The sequence below is a fragment of the Sciurus vulgaris genome (genome assembly GCF_902686455.1).
Source record: "Sciurus vulgaris genome assembly, chromosome: 16".
Classification (NCBI taxonomy): Eukaryota; Metazoa; Chordata; class Mammalia; order Rodentia; family Sciuridae; genus Sciurus; species Sciurus vulgaris.
The window spans coordinates 3,754,690-3,773,712 of NC_136477.1; the positions used below are offsets into that span (position 1 = coordinate 3,754,690).

Consider the following 19,023-nt stretch of genomic DNA (forward strand, 5'->3'; position numbering starts at 1 on the left):
ACAAAACCAAAACCCCCTCCAACTGAAAAAGGGCCCCCAATGGCACCGAAGTCCACAAAGGGGATCCACAGAGGTCCTTCCTGTCCTTAATGGAAAGAAGCAAGCGGCCAAGCAGTACTGGAAACGTCTTTTAATCATGATTACGTAGCTCAAGTGTGCTGGGCTCCATGATCAAACCAGAGCTGAGGACCCTAGGACCCATGTCACCTGGCTGAGCCTCCCAGTGGCTCTGCTGCCAGGCCCAGGGTCCTTCCCAAGCCCTCAGTCCGGTCCAGTCCAGGCCTGGCCTGCATGTGGCCCTCACCGCTCCACAGCCAGGGCCTGGGCCTGATGCCTGGGGCAGGGGAAGGCGATGTCGAAGACCTGGCTGTAGTGGTCCACAAAGTGGGCCTCCAGGCCCTCGGTGATGAAGGCCGCCAGGTCGTGGAAGTCCTTCCTGTTCTCGGCCGGCAGGACGACGCACGTCACTCCAGCGCGCTTGGCCTGATATAAAGTTTGCTGAGCACCAGGCCCCACGGGGTTTGGGACCCACCCAGCGCCCCTCGCGCCCTGCTCTGCACTGGGGCCCATCGAGTGTCAGAGGCCCACGACAGCAGGGACTGTCTTGGAGGGGCAGGGAGGACAGCCAGCTCCAGTGGGCTCCGGTCAGGGAGGCCTGCCTGTCCCCTGTGGAGTGCAGGGTCTGGGCACTCACTGCAATGGTCTTCTCCTTGATGCCACCAACGGGCAGGATCTTCCCTGTGAGGGAAACTTCGCCAGTCATGGCCAGGTTCTGCCGGACAGGCCGGTCCATGGCCAGGGACAGCAGGGCCGTGACGATGGTGCAGCCAGCGCTAGGGCCATCCTTGGGGGTGGCGCCCTGGTGGGAGATGTAGGTGGGCATATGGCTGCTGCCCAGGGTGGCAGGAGGGGCCAGGGGGTGGTGAGCCAAGAGCTCACCTCAGGCACGTGCAGGTGGATGTGGGAGGTCACCAGGTACTCATTGGTGGGGTCCTGCTGCATCAGGAAGGCCCTGGCGAAGGTGTAGGCGATGCGTGCACTCTCCTTCATCACCTCCCCCAGCTGGCCTGTCACCTCCAGGCTGCCATCCTGGTCCTCCTTGCTGCCCTTGGGTGGTGGCCGCCTCAGGGATGTCTCAATAAACATCGTGGACCCTCCTGGAGGGAGGAGGTGGGTGCGGAGCCTATGATCACCAGGAGGGCCTGAAAAACCCACCTCTGCCACCACCTTCCACAGACTGCTCCCAGGGGGCTTTGTCACCCAGATCCCTGTGCTCACTCCACACTGTCCCTCAGTGGGAAGGTGTTCAGTGTGACAACCAAAGGGACGGCACTTGACAGACCCCTGGGCCCAGCTCACCCATGGCAGTCCAGGCCAGGCCCATGACCACACCGGGCGGCGTCACATCGTACATGCGCTCCACTGTGAACACAGGCTTCCCCACAAAGTCCTGCAGGTTCTCAGGGGTCACCTCCACAGACTCGGCATCACCGCTGACGATCTTGTAGGCCGACTTCCTCAGCACCTGGGCGGACAGCGGGGCAGCAGTGGGCAGGAGTGGGGCGGCGCCACCCAGTGCGGGGTGGGGCTGGAGGGGCAGGGCCGCCTGCTCACCTTCTCCACCTGCTTCTGCAGGTTGCGGACACCACTCTCCCGGCAGTACTGCTTGATGAGCAGGGTGAGCACCTCCGACGACAGCCGGGCCTTGCTCTCGTCCAAGCCACACAGGGCGCGGGCCTGAGGCACCAGGTACCGCTGCAGGAGGGGTACTGTCAGGCCGTGCTGGGACCTGGGGCCTGGCAGGCCAGTGAGACCAACAGCAACCCAGCGATGCCCTCCTGAAGCTCGGCCACAGGGGTGAGCAGGGGCCGCCCATGAGCCAGGGTCTGGGGAGGCGAAGGGGCCGGCAGGGCCAGGCAAGCAGGGCTCAGGCGACTGGCCTGCAGAGGTCGAGGCCCGGCCCTGGCTTTCCTTCTGCTGCTGCGTCTCCCCAGACCCTCCTTGTCCCAGTCGCCCTAGCTGCCTCTCCTGCAGGAAGGCCTCCTGGTTCCCCTGGACTGAGGGCCTGTGTGGTTGCTGACTGCCCATGGCCAACACGATGGGTCATCCACAGCCTGGCACGGCTCCACCAGTGGCCCTGAGCTCTGCCTCCTCTGGCCTAAGGCATCTGAGACAGGGACAGAGTCACCATCACCTACCAGTGTTGATCCCTAGACCCCTGCAGGGTCCCCCACTACTGTCCTCCAGCCCCAGGCACTGAGGGCTCAGCAGGGCAGGGCAGGGGCACAGGAGGCGGGGAGGGAGAGGCCTCCAAAGCCCCCTTTCCAGAAAGTGATGTGAGATCCTGCTCCGATGGAACCAGCCACCTGGCCTAAGAGGTGGCTGCCGCGGGGGACCGCCACTGCAGGCTGGCCAATGCGCCCAGGCCCAGCCCAGAGCTCCGAGCGTGCACACCCACAGCCAGTGACCCACGCTTCCTCCGCCCAGCACAGCATCTCAGTGTGACCTCAGGGAGGGGACACTAGAGTGGCTCCCACCAGAACAGTGTGACCCTGAGGCTGGAGGGTGCTCCCAGTAACACCTGGACCTGAGAACCCATCTTGTTGGCCTCGTCTACCTGCCACGGCTGGTGCCAGGTCCAGCCCCCTAGCGGGCACTCAGGTGTTTCCAGAGCTAAGACCCACGCAGGGCAGCTCCTGGGCAGGGACAGCAGGATGGCTGGCCCTCACCTCCGCAATGGCCAGCTTCTCCTGGGCGACGTAGCCGGACACATTGATCATCTCCATGCGGTCCCTCAGTGGCTCGGGGATGGTCTCGGTGACGTTGGCCGTGCAGATGAAGAGCACCTGAGGAAGGTGGCCAGCTGCTGCCACTCCAGGCAGACTGGCCAGCCCCCGCCCCGCGAGCCCCAGGCAGTGGGACGCACCTTGGACAGGTCCACGGGCACATCCAGGTAGTGGTCCAGGAAGTTGGCGTTCTGCTCCGGGTCCAGCAGCTCCAGCAGTGCTGACGAGGGGTCTCCCTGGTAGCCCCGGCCAATCTTGTCCACCTGGAGTGGCAGAAGGCAGGTGGGGCTGGCACTCTGCCCCACTCCTGTGCCCCTCACCAGGACAGTAAGGGCCAAGAGGGACACGGGCCCCAGGCAGAACCGCATCACTGAGTGGGCCCTCTAGGGTAGGCTGCCCACAGCCACCGGACTCCCCGCGCTCTGGGCTGCAGGCCTGAGCCGCACACGTGCCCCGGAGTCGGGGGTGGGCCAGAGGCGGGCCACAGCTGTCGGTGAGGGGGCACACACCTCGTCGATCAGCACCAGTGGGTTCTCCGTCTTGGTCTTCTTCAGGCACTGGATGATCTTCCCAGGCATGGCTCCCACGTAGGTCCGCCTGCAGTGGGGGGCACAGCTGGGTCAGGGGCCCACAAAGGACCCCAGGACCTCAGCATGCCGGGCACTGAGGCAACGCAGAAATCCACCTGCAGCCGCTGGAGGCCACACGCTCGGCTGCAGAGCACGTCACTGCCTGAGAACAAGCCCGTCCCCCACCAGCCTCACGCTTGGGCCAGAGACGCACCGCTCTCCAGCTGGACTCCCTAGGCCCCACCCAGCAGCTGCCATCTCCACCCGGCTGCCAGAACCCAGCCACACCCCCTGTCCAGCCTGAGCTGAGTCTCCCTGAGGGACAGGGGCACAGCCTGCTCTCAGGACCTGCAGCACAGACACAGGAGGCACATCCCCAGGCCTGGCCACAGCCTGGCACTTCCCTCCAAGGACTTCCTGATAAGCTACTTGCTCTGCCCAGAGGCCTGGCACTGAGCAGGGACACGTGAGACAGGAGTCCGGCTGCTGCGCTGAGGCCCACAGGGCAGAGGCCAAGAGGGCAGAGGGGGAATTATGGGGTGGGGAGGCCACATCTGCTAGGAAGAAGAGCGGGCTGGGGCGTCAGGAGTGTCTCGGGGGTATACAAAAACACTCAAGGAGAGGCTTGGAGCCAGGTGGAGGGAGGCACTGCAAGCTGAGGGCGTGGCTCTCGCAAAGGCAGGACCAAGCCTGGTGTTGGAGGCACAGTGGGGAGCTGCTGGGGCAGCAGGAGGGGATGTGACAGGTGGTGCAGGCCCTGCGGGCCTCAAGGAAGACTTGGGCTTCGCTCCAGAGGGAGGTGGGAGCCATGGAGGGCCGCAGGCCTGCCGTCAGCATGCACTTTAGCCCAGCTATCAGCTTCCTGTCCTTGTCCCAGCCTTGGGAACTCACTGACATGGGCACAGAACGCCTCCACCTGCCCCTCTCCTGTGACTCACCTCCACGTCAGAGGATGCCCACCAGCCCCTCGGCCCTGCCAAGGCCCCTCCTCACCCCCAGGGAGTGGTCTCTGCCTGCAGCTCCCAGGCATCCCCGAGCCACCACACCCGGGAAGGCCCAGCCGGCCTCTGCTGGCTCCCTGCGCCTGCTGCGGCTCCTGCCCAGCTCTCCTAGAACCCCTTCCCTCGCGGGGAGGCTGCCAGGCGTGGCGGCTCTGAAGAAGCCAGGGACGTCACCTCTTCAACGGATGTGACTCCCCCTCCCAGGTGCTGCGCCCGGCGCACAGCGAGGCACACCTGCAGCAGACGCCAGCTGCACCTTTCAAGCCCCGCTGCCTAAGCAGGGCGGGGTGGCAGCAAGCCTTCGAGAAAGCACCTGGCTGCCTGCTCCACGGCCACGGCCACGCGGGAGTTGCTGGACAGAGGGCTCCAACCCCCGCTCCAGACTCGCCCGGATGCAGGAGGGAACGGGCAGGCGCGGGGGCTTCCATGCACGTGGTGGCGTGGCTGGGCCGGGCGCAATGCCAGCCCTGGGACTTTGTCTGTAGTGCCAGGGAGCAGAACACCAGGACACCACCCGCAGCTGCGGGGCCCTTGGGTGAGCCCGGCCAAGAGACCTCCCCAGGGCTGGCAAGCGGGCATTGCAGCCAAGCACATGGACTCAGCGGAGGCCCGCCTGTCCCAGACGCGTGCTGCAGCACGAGCTGGCCCGAGGCGGACACCCACAAAGCCTGACCAGAGTGAGCGCCACCGAGCCAGTGCAGCAAGAAGCAGGGGCGGCTGCGCCAGGCCTACCTGTGCCCCTTGATCTCAGCCACATCGGTCATGCCCCCAACACTGAAGCGGAAGTACTCGCGGTTCAGAGCGCGGGCGATGGAGCGGGCGATGCTGGTCTTGCCCACGCCGGGGGGCCCGTAGAAGCAGAGGATCTTGCCCTGGGTGGAGCCACGGAGCTGGCTGACGGCAATGAACTCCTGCGGGCAGAGCGTGGCAGGGGCTCAGGCCACTCTCTCCAGGAGCCCGAGCGGGAAGTGCGCCCCTTTGCACTGCCTTCCAGACGCCTGGGGCTTCAAGAGGGCACTGGGCTCGGTCCAGAGGCCGGCTGGAGCTGTCACAGGCCCCAGGAGGGACAGCACATCCAACTCGAGGGCCAGGTGCCAGACCACAACTGCCCAGCAGCACGGGCAACCCGAGCCACACCCCCTGAAAGCCCACCTGACCCTGGCACAGTGCACTCTCCAGCCCGACGTTCCCACCTCCCCTAGACGACTCTGGCTCCTGTCCTGTCACCCATCCTGCCTGGTTTCTGCTGTCCCCAGCACAACTTTCATGCACGTGGCAAAGCCGTGAGCCCTCGCCGGTGGTGGTGGCAGGGCCAGTGGCTGGGTCCTCCACCCCGCAGCCCCCACCAGAGCACCCTCAGACCCTCCCCAGGTGGCCCTCACAGCACAGGGCCAAACACCCGGACCGTGACAGTCCTTGCTCCCCAATGCATCCCCAGCAGTGACCAGGTGCCCCGGCTGTGGGCCTGAAGTGCCTGGAGGGGCGAGGGCGGGGGCACTGGTGTGGCGTGCACTCCAGAACCCCTCGCTGGACATGGCTCCTCCGTCACAAGGTAGCAGAGTTTGGAGGTGGGGCCTGAGGGGTGAGGGGCAGCCTGGGATGGCGCCACCACTCAGGAGTGAAGCGGCCCCGGCTGGCCGTCTCGCCAGGTGACCCACCACAGTGCCCTACAGCGGAGGGCCTCCCACAGGCCGGAGGCCTCCAGGGTCGGACAGATCAAGTCCTGTTCCCTGTAAGACCCCAGACTGGGACTCAGTGTCACACAGAGCAGGGCAGCTGGGCAGCCTGAGCCCAGGACCTCACCAGTATGCGCGTCTTGACGTCCTCCATCCCATAGTGGTCCTCCTCCAGCACTTCCCGGGCCCGGGCCAAGTCCAGGTTCTCCTTGCTGCACTGGCCCCACGGGATGGACGTGAGCCAGTCCAGGTAGTTGCGGGTGACGCTGACACAACAGAGTGCTGGTGAGTGGGGTCCGGTGCGCCCTGGCCTCTGCTGGTGCCCACCAAGGGCGACGCAGGGCCCACGCAGGGCAGTCATGCGGGGGAAGCCTTCGTGGGGGACCTAGGGTTCTCACTGCCCCCGGGACAGGTGCCCTGCCTGCGCCACTTCTCAGCAAACACTGGAGGTGCAGCAGGAAGGGACTGAGATCTAAAGTGACCGAGAGCCGGGCTGACATTGTCCCCGTGATCCCAGGACTGAGGGAGATGGGGCAGGCTCAGGAGGGAGCCGAAAACTGGACCCAGGACGTGGGGAAGCCGAGGCCAGGGCTGCTGCAGGCTGGGAGGGCCACGCAGACTGACCGAGGGGGCTGTGCACCTCCAGAAGGCAGCTGCCCGGGCCAGGAGCAAGCGGGAGTGGGCTGGGGGCAGACACCTCGCTCCTTGGGGGAAGAACTGCCACCGAGGGACGCCAGGTGTTGGGGGAGCTCGGGGATGGGCTGCCCTTGGGGGCACGGGCTGCCCAGATCGCATGGCCCACACGGATGGGGAATCACAGTAGAGAGAGACGAAGTCCCCGCGGGAGGACTTCAACAGGTCGTGGCACAACCGACCCGGGGTAAGGAAGCCTCAGGCAGCGCTGCAGATGTCTGTGTGCAGCCGCCAGAGGTCGCTGTAGCCATCCCAGAGAGACAGGTACCAGGGCCTGGGGACAGCGCCTCCGGAAGGGCCCCAGCCCCAGTTAATGAGAGCACTGTCCCACAGTCGCCAGAACCTGCTGTGCAGACGGCCGCAGCCCCAGGGGCAGGGAGTCATCTGCTCCTGGAGGGCTGGTCCCCCAGCTTCCAAAGCCCCAGGGAGGACGCAGCACCTGCGGGGGGACACATGGCCCCAAACAGTACAGCCCACCCCCGTGGGACCTGCCACCTCGCAGAAGAGTCCTGCAGGGTTGGTGAAGGCCCGTGACGGGCACTCTGGGTCATCTGGAGCCCAGTGTCACCACAGGGTCCTCCAAGGGAGGGAGCCTAGAGGAAGCTATGCTGCTGGTCCCCAGGACAGGGGACGAGCTCCAAGGCCCTGGGGCATCTGGGAGCCGCAAGAGGCTCAGGAGGGACCAGCGGAGAGACCAGCACTGAGGTGGCTGCCAGAAGGTCTGACCACTAAGCAGACAGGACCGACAGAGCAGTGGTGGCCCGGACGTTCAGCTGCCACCCTGAAGGCAGGAGTCGGGGTGCCACTGGAACGGGACCCGGAAATCCAATGCCCTCCTGAGTGTTCTGGGTCAGGGGATCTGCCCAGCACGTGTGCGCCCTGGCCAGGCCCTCCTCTGAAGAGCTGTCCCAAAGCCTGCCAAGGCGGCACACACACCTGTCACCCAGACTCAAGGCTGAGGCAGGACTGCCAGGCTCAAGACCAGCCTTTACAACTTCGTGAGACCTTGTCTCTTAAAAACGAAAAGGTCAGGGACGGGGCTCAGTGGTAGAATGACCCTGAGATCAATCCCAGTACCACTGACAGAGAGTGTCCAAGGCCTGCCAGCCTGCCAGCGAGCCCACTGGCCCGTCCTTGAGCCCCGGCCTCTTCCCTCTGGAGCAGCCCTGCCATGACACCCAGTTCCCCGGCCACAGGCAGAATGAGCTGTGCAGGAAGCCGCCAGGCAGTTCCGCCCTGCACGGCAGGCATGCAGCATGCCGGACGTGGGTGCAGCCCAGAGTCCCTCAGGGGCTCAAGCCCAACCCCGAACAGTACACAAGGGAACAGGCCTGGCAAGCCAGGGCCACAGGAAGACCGGGTCATTTCCTGGCTGCTCTCAGGGTACAGAAGCAGAGGTGGCCTTGGGGTGACGGCTCTAAGCCAGGCACCCCTGCACTCAATCCTGTCATCACCTGCCAGCCCAGAGGCCCTCATCACCGAGCTCCAAACTGTTCATCTGCAAAATGGGGGGAGACGGTGGCAGGTTCCAACCAAGGCCCCTCCCACGCATGCCCTGCACCTACCCTGGGACGCTGCCCCCCCGGCCACCCAGCCCAGAGCTCACCTGAACTCCGAGGAGTGGTTGTCCAGCAGGCCCAGCTTGCTCAGCTCCTCATCGACGACGTCCATGACATGCTTGGGCACCACCAGCTCCTTCAGCCGCTCTCGGAACTTCTCCTCGATGGCGTCCTTATCCTCCTTCTCCAGGCCCAGCTCCTTCTTGATGATCTTCAGCTGCTCCTGCAGCAGGTACTTGCGGTGCGTCTGTTTGATCTTCTCCTCCACCTGGGAGGCAAAGGGGCTGCGCTCAGGGCGGTCAGCAGGCAGGTCCCCCCTGCTCCCAGGCCTCAGGAAGGGACCCAGTGGGCCACTCCACCCTTCCTCTGAGCACATGGGGCTCTGCACTGACCTGCGCCCCAGCCCCACTCGCTAAGCAGTGGGGTCTTGCTCTTGTGGCCCAAGCCCCTTTCCCTCAAGCCTCCCAAGACCCCAGGTGTACCGCCATGCCGGGCCCCTCCTGGCTTAACCCAGTGTCTCCCAGCGGGCACCCTGCAGAGGTAGCGCGTGAAGAAAGGCGGGCCTCTGCTTCCTCCCAGCCTCCTGCCCACTGGCCGGCTTCCCAATTCAAAGTGGGCGGTGAGGTCTACCCAAAACTAAGCAGGAAAACCAGTGGCACCGAAATAGCACCACAGCTCCAGGCTGACACCCAGGAGCCCCACGGACCCGGTGCAGGCGCGTTCCCCCACTCCTGGCCTGGGCAGGGCTGGGGGTGCACAGACCCGAGGCCGCACTTCACTGTCCCTTGTGGGCTCATGACGCTGGGAGAGAATCTCAGAGCCCAGAACAACAAAAGGACCCAGAGCGCATCAGCCTCAAGGCAGAGCTGCTGGGTGCAGCAGTGCTGTGGTCCCAGCAGCTTGGGAGGCTGAGGCAGGAAGGTCACTCGAGCCCAGGTCAGCCTGGGTAGCTCCCTCTGATGACCAGCCCTCCTGCCCGTCCCTCTCCCGGGCAGCCACCTGGCTGGCTCACCTCCCGCCCGAGGCGCTGCTGCAGCTTGCTCAGCTCGAATTCCTTCTTCAGGAGGGAGAGGGCCTTGTACAGCCGCCTGGGGATCTGCCGAGGAAGGGAGGGTGCACGCCGTGGGCAGGAGTCGGTGTGCCCACACACGCGGTGCCGACAGCGACCCCCACAGGACAGTCCTGGGGACTTGCAGCCACGTGCACGCGACGTTCACACACGCGTGGCTGGGAATGGCCGAAGGCAGGTGGCACCCCAAGGACCTGACCTAAGACAGCTGACATGCCAGTGGGCCACACAGTCACCTCAGCACTAAGCCTCGAGGCTGCCAGGCACCCAGCACGTCACGGGCACAGCGGGCAGATCAGGCCACTCACGTTGGTCTCCTCCAGGACATCCTGCAGCTCGTGGGACTCGGCCCCAGTCAGCGCAGCACCCATGTCACTCAGGTAGATGGGGTTGTCCACCACCCTCTGGCCTGCCTGCATCATCTGCAGAACTGACTCTCTGCAAGCGACGGAGAGGGACGTTGCTGCAGCAGCCAGGCCTTCAGTCCTCACCATGCTGCTGTCCCCAGAGGGGCCCAGGTCTTCAGTTCTATTGCCTGTGACTCTGGGCAAAGCCTTAGAGAACGTGGTATCGCCCACCTCTGCTGGCCCAGCCCTCTAGGACCAGAGCCAAGAGGCTCTCCAGCTGAGCTAGAGTCTAGAGGCATGCTGTGCCAGTCCCTCTGCAGCAAGGTGGTGACCCTCTTCCACAATCCCCCTCCTCTGCTAGCCTATCACAGCAAGTCTCCCGCCCACCAGGAAGGGGTAAACCTCTTGGGTCTTGGGCCTCTGGGTGCAGGATGTCCCCCTGCACAAGACAGTTCCTGGGTCATGAATCCACCCCATTTTCTGCCAGGATGACAGTCTCAGAATGCGGCCTGCCAAGTCAGCTGCATAAAGGGCCTCAGGCAGGCCCAGCCAGACCCTGGGGCCTGCCAGCCATTCCCGTGGGAGACAGACCTGTAGAGAGGATTCAGAGCGATGATGTCCCGGATGGTCTTCACAATCTCAGCAGTCAGGGCCTGGGAGTGGGAAACCAGATGGCTGCATGGGCCTGGAGCCGAGGCCAGCAGTGGTTGTGGCCCCCGGAGCCCCTCCCACCTGCCACTCCATCAGCTCCCTGCCCACCAAGACTAGATACAGCCTCGGAGACCAAGGACACCCAGATCTGCAATGTTAAGACATTAACTTTCAAGGAATGAAAGCTAAAACCAAAGGCTGTCTTCTCAGAACCCCGGAGCATGGTCCTTAGAACACGCTATCGTGGGAGGAAAGGGTGGAGGGGCCTGGTCCTCCTGCACCCGTGTGCCCCTCAACCTCAGCCACCACCTCCTGGAACTTGCACCAGGCTCTGCACAGACAGGGGCCATTTTCCTTCTTTCCACCTCTCAGAGCCACAGTGAGGTGGTGTAACTCCTGGGGCATCACTGGACACGGCTTGTGGCATCCAGACCCACACCTCGCTTGATTCCCAAAGGCCGCAGGCTCCGAGCACGGTGTAGCCCGAGGGCACACCAGAGGGCCTGCAGTGGCTGCCAGCTCCACAGTATGATGTCCAATCTGATCTCTAATCACTGGCTGTGGCCCTGAACTGCGTTCACCTCTGCAGGCTGCTGGAAGCCAGCTGACCCCTTACAACAGCACGGGCGAGTCCAGCCCAGCCGGCCCTGCTGCAGACCCTCGGGAAACACACATGCCATGCTCCACGGCACAGTGGGGCCACTGGCCACACCTTTTTCCCTCTTTGGTAGAGGGGTGAGTTCAGGGAACTCAAACACTGGGCCACACCCCGTCTTTTTATATTTTATTTACAGACAGGATCTCACTGAGTTGCTTAGGACCTCACTAAGTTGCTGAGGCTGGCCTTGAATGGGATCCTCCAGCCTCAACCTCCCAAGCCGCTGGGATTACAGGCATGGCCACCTCGCCCAGCACCACTGACAGCTCTTTAAGTTTAAATGAGTGAGGGCTGGAGTCGTGGCTCAGTAGTAGAGCAGTTGCCTTGTATGTGTGAGGCCTGGGTCTGATCCTCAGCACTACATATAAATAAATAAATAAATACATACATACATAAATAAATTAATAAATATATAAAGGACCAAGAACTAAAAAATTTTTTTAAAAATAAGTAAATAAAACAAACAAGCCACAAAGGGCCAATGGTGCAGAATTATAACACGTTCCCACCCTGGCACAGGTCTCAAGGGCCTCGTGTGGCCTTGTGTGTAGGACTGTCTCCCAAGGTCAGTGGGAATACAGCACCCATGGCAGACATCACCAATCGATCCCTGCACTCCTTGCCCCAGGCTCAAGAAGCAGCCTCAGAGCACTCAACATAGCACCCGAGAGACAACCAGAAAGGGACCAGACCACCCCTGCTGGCTCCAGCTGGCTCATGCTCTCCTCAGGGAGGCAGCCAGTGACAATAGGCACAGCCCGAGGAGTCACATCCACCCCAGGCCTTTGATCTGCTTGCTAAATGGACCTATCGCCAGGACATCATAAAGCTGGCTCGTGGCAGAGAAGAAAGCAGGACGGTCAAGGTCTGGGACCCTGGGGGCCAAAGGCTATTTCTTTCCTGTGGTGCAGCCAGGAGACCCTTGCTCCAAAGGTGGAGCTGGGACAGAAGGTGCTCTGATGACAACTGGAGACTCCTGCAGGGTGAACTCGAGCTGTTTGGACATGGGTCCAAAACCTGGCCCCAGGGCAGCGAAGGCCTGGGCCCAGGCCTCACCTTCCGGCCCAGCAACTCTGCTGCCTCACTCCACGAGGGCAGGGGTGAAGCACAGGGGCCCGTCTGAGTGCCTGGTTCAGGGACAGGCGACGCCTCCTGCCAGGCTGCAGGGCCACTCGAGAGAGACGCACGACAAGCACATTAACTTACTTTCACTTCTTCAGTGACCTGGAAGTCCTCATGGACGACGTTCTCAACCTCCACCATGAGCACCCCACCGGGGGCATCTGAGGTAGGCTCTGTCGCCACCTCCAGCTGGGGCTTAGTGCCCAGATCGTCCTCGGCCTCCTTCTTGCTGCGCTTGGGTTTCCTCCGGGGCTTAGTAGTCTCTGCCTCCGGTTCCTCCGGCTCCACCTCCAGCTGTCTGTTAATATGAATCCTGGGAAGGAAGGAACGAGGTGCAGGTGAGGCTCAGGCAGGGAGGGTCCTGGCCAGAGTGGGGCAGTGCCTCAGTCAGAGGCAGGGAGGCCACAGGCAGCCCGCTGGAGACTGAGCTGCTTTCTCAGAGGTTCACAGACCTCCCCAGACATTCTGAGCATCCTGGTTAAGCTGCAGCGACAAGCCCAAATCTTCCAGCACAAGCTCCCAGGTGGGCAGGGCACAGGCCCTCCCCAAGGCTCTGTGCCCATGACCCAGTGGTTCCTTCGTCATTCCCTTCTGACCTCGATTTGAAGGGCACCTCCACAGTGCCCCCCTCATGCTGTCTAAAGCACCTGCTTCCACATGAATGTAGCGTGACCTCGGAGCTTCCATGTGTCCTCCCACCAAGCACGCCCCTTTCTCTGGGTGCAGCCTAGCAAATGAGAGACAGGCCCTCGCTGCATGACAAATGGAACAGGCCTTTGGCCTTGCGGACCTTGCCTCCACCACAGCGGGTGTTGGCAGTACCTTCCTCAGAGGATGGCCTGGGAGCTGCCTGGGAAGATGAGCCAGATACTGGGTCCTGCTGACACTGGGTCCCTGACAGTCAGCACAATGTGCCCAGGACAAGAACCCGGGCTGGGTAAACCTCAGGCAGGGCAGGCCTCAGGAGCTGGCAGGCCTTGTTCTATAAGGCATGCTGGGGGTTAGCAGAGTGAAGCTGCCCCTCAGTGTCCATGGTAACTGGTTCCACCCCCACCATGGAGCCCCAAATCTGTGGATGCTCAAGGTCCCTTGCATAAAATTGCACAGAACCTCTGCCTAATCTCCCACCTTAAACCATATGGAAATGACTTAGAAATACCCAGCAAAAAGTAAATGCTTCATAAAAAGTTGTTATGTTGTGCTGTTCAGGAAACAAGCCTGCTAGGGTTCAGTGCAGATGTAATGTGTCCCCCAAACATTTTCAATCCACCACTGGCTGAACCCAGGGGGTGAACCCCATGGATGCCAAGAGCCTGCAGGCAGCAGGTAGTTAGGAATCATCTCTGCTCTTATTCATTTCCACTGCATCTTATTCTGTTTCCGCTGGCCCAGGAATCCTTGCGGGAGACAGAGGAGGCAGCTCATCCCTATCCCAGGAGAAGATGGAGCGGGGCCTGGGAGCAGTGGGCTATCAGGATGTCTCGGAACTGATGCACACGGCCTGCCTGACATAAGGAAGGCCTCTGGAACAGTGCAAGGACTCCAGACCCAGCAGACCCCGAGAGGCCGGGCCACGAGTGGATTCTCAGAACAGTTACCGTGTCAAGGCCTTTCCCTCACAGACCGGTCAGAGCTCTACAGAGGCCTGCTCTTGGAGCACACATGGACAGGCAATGGGCGACCTGTCCAGAGCGGCCACCTTAGCTGAGCTTACAGACTATTTGGGGGTCACAGATATACCAGGGATTGAACCCAGGGGCACTTAACCCCTGAGGCACCTCCCCAGTCCTGATCTGTGGAGACAGGGCCTCTCCAAGTTGATGAGGCTGTCCACACTTCTAATCCTCCTGCCTCAGCCTCCCGAGTCACTGTGATTCCAGGTGTGAGCAGTATGCCCAGCTTACAGACGTTCTTGAATGAGTGGTAATGACGCAGGGGCTGAACAGCTTACGCACGTTTTATGTGCTCCTCAGCAGGACGCAGGCAGAGGCTCCTCCACTTACGATGGCGTGACACACTGAAAGCCTGTCACTGCAAATACGAGGCTGGGGCAGCTCAGGGGTGCAGCACTTGCCCAGACACGTGCAGCCCTTGCTCCACCTCCAGCCCCCTACATCGGGGCACTCTGCACTGGGGACCCCGTGTGTCTGGTCAGAGAACTGAGAACTGGAACTAGCCGAGCTTGCGCGCGCTTGCAGGCACAAGGCTCAGCCCTTGGAGGAAAGGCTCTCCCTTCTGCCAGCGTCTGACACAGATCGCCCCATCCACAGCTTTGTCCTCAGTGCTGGTGATGAACCTGGGCAAGGCTGACCGGCAAGGTGGATCCGTGCAGGGCCCAGAGGCACCCCAGGGCTGCCTTCTGCCTGCCTCGTACGCGGCCCCACATGCCAGAGCCCCTTGCTGGTCAGCTCACGCACCTTCTATGTCCCGTGACGATCATGCGCAGCTTATCCCCGAGGTCCTGCATCTCGTGGATCTGGGCAAACGTCCCCGTGTGGTAGATCTCATCCAAGCTCTCGACCACATCAGCCTCATTGCTGAAGGAGAGGAGCACAAAGGAGGGTGGGCCAAGCTGCAGGGACGTGTTCAGTTTTGGGGCAGGATATGGGGACAGAAGCATCCTACCAGCCACTTTAAAACCAGAGTGACCTGGGGCTGGGGTGCGGCTCAGTGGCAGAGCAAATGCTCACATGCGAGGCACTAGGTTCGATCCTCGGCACCACATACCAAATAAAATAAAGATGTTCTGTCCATTTACTACTACAAAAAAAAAATTAAATTACAACAAAAACCAGAAGCAGAGCGGCCTCCTGGGCTCCCACAGGGGTGACAGCACACAGGGCAGCTCCTTGTCAGGCCTAAGCCAAGGAAGAAATTCTCTTTCACTCTGCTCGTAACTTGGAAGTGACCTCGTTTTCACCTGGAGTCAAGGTAGACACACCTGCTACCCCAACAGCCACCTGGCTGGCTCTGCACTCCTGCAGAGTTGCTGATGAACCTTTATTTATTATATGCAGTGCTGAGGATGGAACCCGGGGCCCTGCATGTGCCAGGCGGGCGCTCTTCCACGGAGCCACAGCCCCAGCTTCCCGGGGCCTTCTAACACGACAGGGTCTTGAAGTTAGATTCTTCCCATCTTGATGATTTGTGAAGACTAAGCTTTGTACAGTGCTGGGACGGAACCGGGCTCTGCACAGCCAGCACTCTGCCACTGAGCCCTTGAGTTCAGCACGGGAGCTACACGTCGAATCCTCGGCCAGACTAGCAAGGCACTCAGCCAGGCCTCGGCCTCGGCTCCTCTCAGGTCAAGGGGACTGTGGTGAGCAGGCACCTAGGCCACTTCAACCAAGGAAGGAAGGAAAAATGACACTTACTTGTCATCTCTCTTTAGAAAGACGCCGACATACGGCTGGGCAAGACGGACTTTCCTTCTCAGCAGTTCAACCAACTTCTTATTTTTAACCTAGCATGACAATGACCCCAGAGTGAAATGTGGGGTAGGTCTCCTAGCTGACATTTGACAGCAGCATTATTTTCTGGGGACATGCTAAACTGATTCAGGACACTAATCAACATGGTTCAGGAAGCTGGAACCAGGACAGGGGTGGGGTGGTGGGAAGGGGATGGGGTAAAACAGTAGTAACTAGTGGTCCCCTGCCTTTCACTAAAGAAAATTCAAAGCAGACAAATAACCAGAACCAAGAAATTGTTTTAACATTCAGCTCAAAAAATGGCTTCAGTGGCGAAATGTCTGAGTTTGAAAATCAAAACCATTCAGATTTTATTAACGTCAGGACAACACACATGGAGGTCAAATGTGGTCAGTCCACAGGCCACACTCCCCATGAACTATCTCCTAATTCACCTGTGCTAGTCACTCATGTTCACAACCCCAGAATCACAACCCCAGAATGGTGTCATCCCATTGACAGATCAGGGCTCTCTGTCCTCCAGGAAGCATGTGGCTGGAGAAAGGTGCAGCCATCCTAAGACTCAGTCAATTCCTTCCAATCATTCCTGGCCAGATTTTGATTAATGGCCCTTAAACTTTAATGGGCACAAAATCGCCTGAAGGACTGCTAATACTGTCTGCGGGGCGACCCATGTAACTTCTGATCTAGGAGGCCTAGGGTAGGCCCCAGAAACTGTGTTTCAAACTGGCTTCCAGGTGAAGCCGAAACTGCTGATCCAGGGAACATACCAAGAACCAACAGGGCCTCCTGACTTGCGGCCTGTAGATGTACCGACACTGTAGATGTACTTTTTTGTTTTTTTGGCAGTACTGGGGACTGAACCCACTGGTGCTCTACCGCTGAGCTACATTCCCAATCCTTTCTATTTTCTAGACACAGGATCACTAAGTTGCTGAGGCTGGCCTCAAACTTGCAATCCTGTTGCCTCAGCCTCCTGAGTAGCTGGGATTACAGGTGAGACCACCACATCCAGCTTAGTCATTCTTTTTCTGGGAAGAAAGTGTGTAATATACAACAGAAGGATACAAGACCCCAAAATTAAGAGCCAAAATTTAGTTCTGTACTAAAGAGGCCACCAATTAGGAGAGACACTAGTAGAGCAGGTAGTATCAACTTCAAAATCAAGCGTAAACAGAGCTCTGCTAACAGGTTTAGAAATGTTTATTGGGGGGCTGGGGATATAGCTCACTTGGTAGAGTGCTTGCCTCACAAGCACAAGGCCCTGGGTTCGATCACCAGTACCACAAAAAAAAAAAAAAAAAATGAATGAAAGAAAGAGAAAAAGAAATGTTTATTGGGTCCCAAAGAAGCCACTCCAGCTCCTCCCCTGTCAACAGCTGACTGCTGCACCCCCATGGCAGAACCCCTTGTTGTTGTATACAAGGTAACACCAACGGAAAGTGAGGACCAGTGCCCAGTGCCCATCTCCTAATGCACTCCACAGTGACTCACTCAGCCCTCCTGGCTAGCTTCAGCAAGGTTCAGGACTCTCTTGAGTCACCTCTCTGCTGAGGCAAAGGGAATCTAACACTTTGCGGGGAGGGGACACAGGGGTGCAAGCCTGGGCGGATAAAGAGGACAGCAGGGGGTGGGGTCAAAGCCAGCCAGCGGCCTATCTGAAACATCACCAATGTCTCCATGTGCACCTGCCCCATCACTCCCATAAGGAGCTTGCCACATAACGTAATTTCCTCCAGTCAGCAAATTGCAACAGCAGCATCTTACTACTGAAGCAGACTAAGTGCCTGACACAAGTCCAAGTCCTTGACACACAGGACTTCACTTAACTCCCACAACAACTCCAAGCAGTAAGATGCTACTCTGATGTCCATTATGCAGACAAGAAAATCAAGGCCTTGAGGAATAACTTGCCAGAGTGGTGGGGCCAGAAGGAATCCATGGGGTCTGGCTCTGGGAGTGCACCAGTAACCATCACTCAACATCAAGGAAGGGCTTGAAGAGGTAGCTCAGGCACTCAGAAGTGGAGAGGGATTTCTCTGTCCCTCCCCACTAGTGGACTACTGCCTCTCTGTACTGTCCTTTCCCCTTCCAAGGGATCCTTGAGATTTATTTAGCAGAGTCTGGAGTGTGAACGCAGAGGCTGATTCACTGCGTGACGCTGCTTACACTAAGGTTAACTGATGACCTTTCTCCTCCATGTGAGTTTCCACCCGTTTTAAGGGGTGGGGGGTAGGTGAAGGAAAGGCATTTGGGTTCTTCTCACTCTAAAAGCTGAATGACAAGGGACTCTTGCAGTCACAGCTTTCTCCCTCTTACATCACCCTGCTCCTTCCCTCCCCCCTCGTGGCTTACTCTGAAAGGATCACATTGGCTTACTGTCTCTTCCACCTCCACATCTGCTCCTTAGGCCAGAAGTTGACTACTGAATTCCCCCTGCCTGTCTCCTGGCAGATCAAGAACGCTCTGCTGGATGAATAAATCATGTCCTGTTTCCACCTCCCTCAAGCCTCTTGCACGATTCCTTGCTCTATGACTCCCAGTGGTGTTTACTGCCTATTTCATCCTAACAGGTCAACTCCAAAGGCAGGAAATCTAAAACTGTCTGACAGCACAATAGAGAAACTGTTGTTTAACGAGGAAATGAATCCTGATCCCAAAGAGGTTCTTAAACTGTCACCTGAGCAAGTGTTACAGAAAAGTAAGCGGGCTGCAGTACCGCCCAGCTTTTGTCACCAGGGCTCTAAGGGCATCCTAAGCTCGTGGAGTTCAACTCCTCGGTCTAACAAACCCCAAGGGATCCTAAAGGGTGAGGAATGTGCTCAAGAGCACCCAAACAGTACCGCGCAGACAAGGATCCCTACTTCAAACTTTGAGAAACTCCGTGTCTGAGAAAGTTCCGAGGCATGAGGGCGCTACAGTGACCCCTCGGTCCGACCTGTTGCTTGCAGAGGTGGGGGCGCTCATTACCTCGATGATCTTGATAAAACGCGGGAACACGGGGTTGCGGGTGATGGCGATGAGCGGCAGCTGCGGGAACACGTCGGGGATCGTCATGGGCGTGAGCGCCGTTATGACCGGACCTTCCCCGGCGCCTGCGCTGCCCCCCGCGCCGCCGGCGCTGTCCTCCGCGCCCCCGTCGGCGGCATCCTCGCCGCCAGAGAATGCCCCGCCGCCGCGGCTGTTCGCGTCCCAAAGCCCTCGCCACTGGCCGGCGGCCGCCGGGCCTCGGCCCCAAAGCGCCCAAGGAGAGGAAGCATCGCAGGCCCTCCGGCATCTGGGCAGCCACGCTCGGGCCACAGTCGGGACCCGCCCCCCGGCGGCGGCCAGCAGCGGCCGCCGCAGAGCCCAGCACCGCGCCGCTCCCCACAGCCGCACGTAGCCTGTGCTCGCCGCCATGGCCCGGCCATACTGGCGGCGCGCGGGACTCGCGTCATTTCCGCTCTCCGGACGCGGGTGCA

General features: G+C 60.2%; 1 protein-coding gene across 2 annotated transcripts; it reads right to left on the minus strand.

Annotated features, from left to right (window-relative positions):
- Positions 1–115: 115 nt before the first annotated feature.
- LONP1 (lon peptidase 1, mitochondrial) lies at positions 116–18,985 on the minus strand. 2 transcript variants are annotated; one of them, XM_079115112.1, is made up of 18 exons: positions 18,533–18,985; positions 15,506–15,594; positions 14,549–14,668; positions 12,216–12,444; positions 10,292–10,353; positions 9,662–9,791; positions 9,297–9,380; positions 8,332–8,552; positions 6,160–6,298; positions 5,089–5,267; positions 3,296–3,383; positions 2,927–3,049; positions 2,730–2,846; positions 1,615–1,755; positions 1,360–1,525; positions 940–1,157; positions 695–859; positions 116–483 (listed from the first exon to the last, which is right to left on the minus strand). In XM_079115112.1, the coding sequence occupies exons 1-18, from the start codon at positions 18,959–18,961 to the stop codon at positions 301–303; spliced, it is 2,883 nt and encodes a 960-aa protein (XP_078971238.1). In that variant the 5' UTR covers positions 18,962–18,985; the 3' UTR covers positions 116–300. The 2 variants fall into 2 exon arrangements, with proteins under 2 accessions (XP_078971238.1, XP_078971239.1); XM_079115113.1 differs by lacking the exon at positions 15,506–15,594 and having other exon boundaries at positions 18,533–18,673.
- Positions 18,986–19,023: the final 38 nt, after the last annotated feature.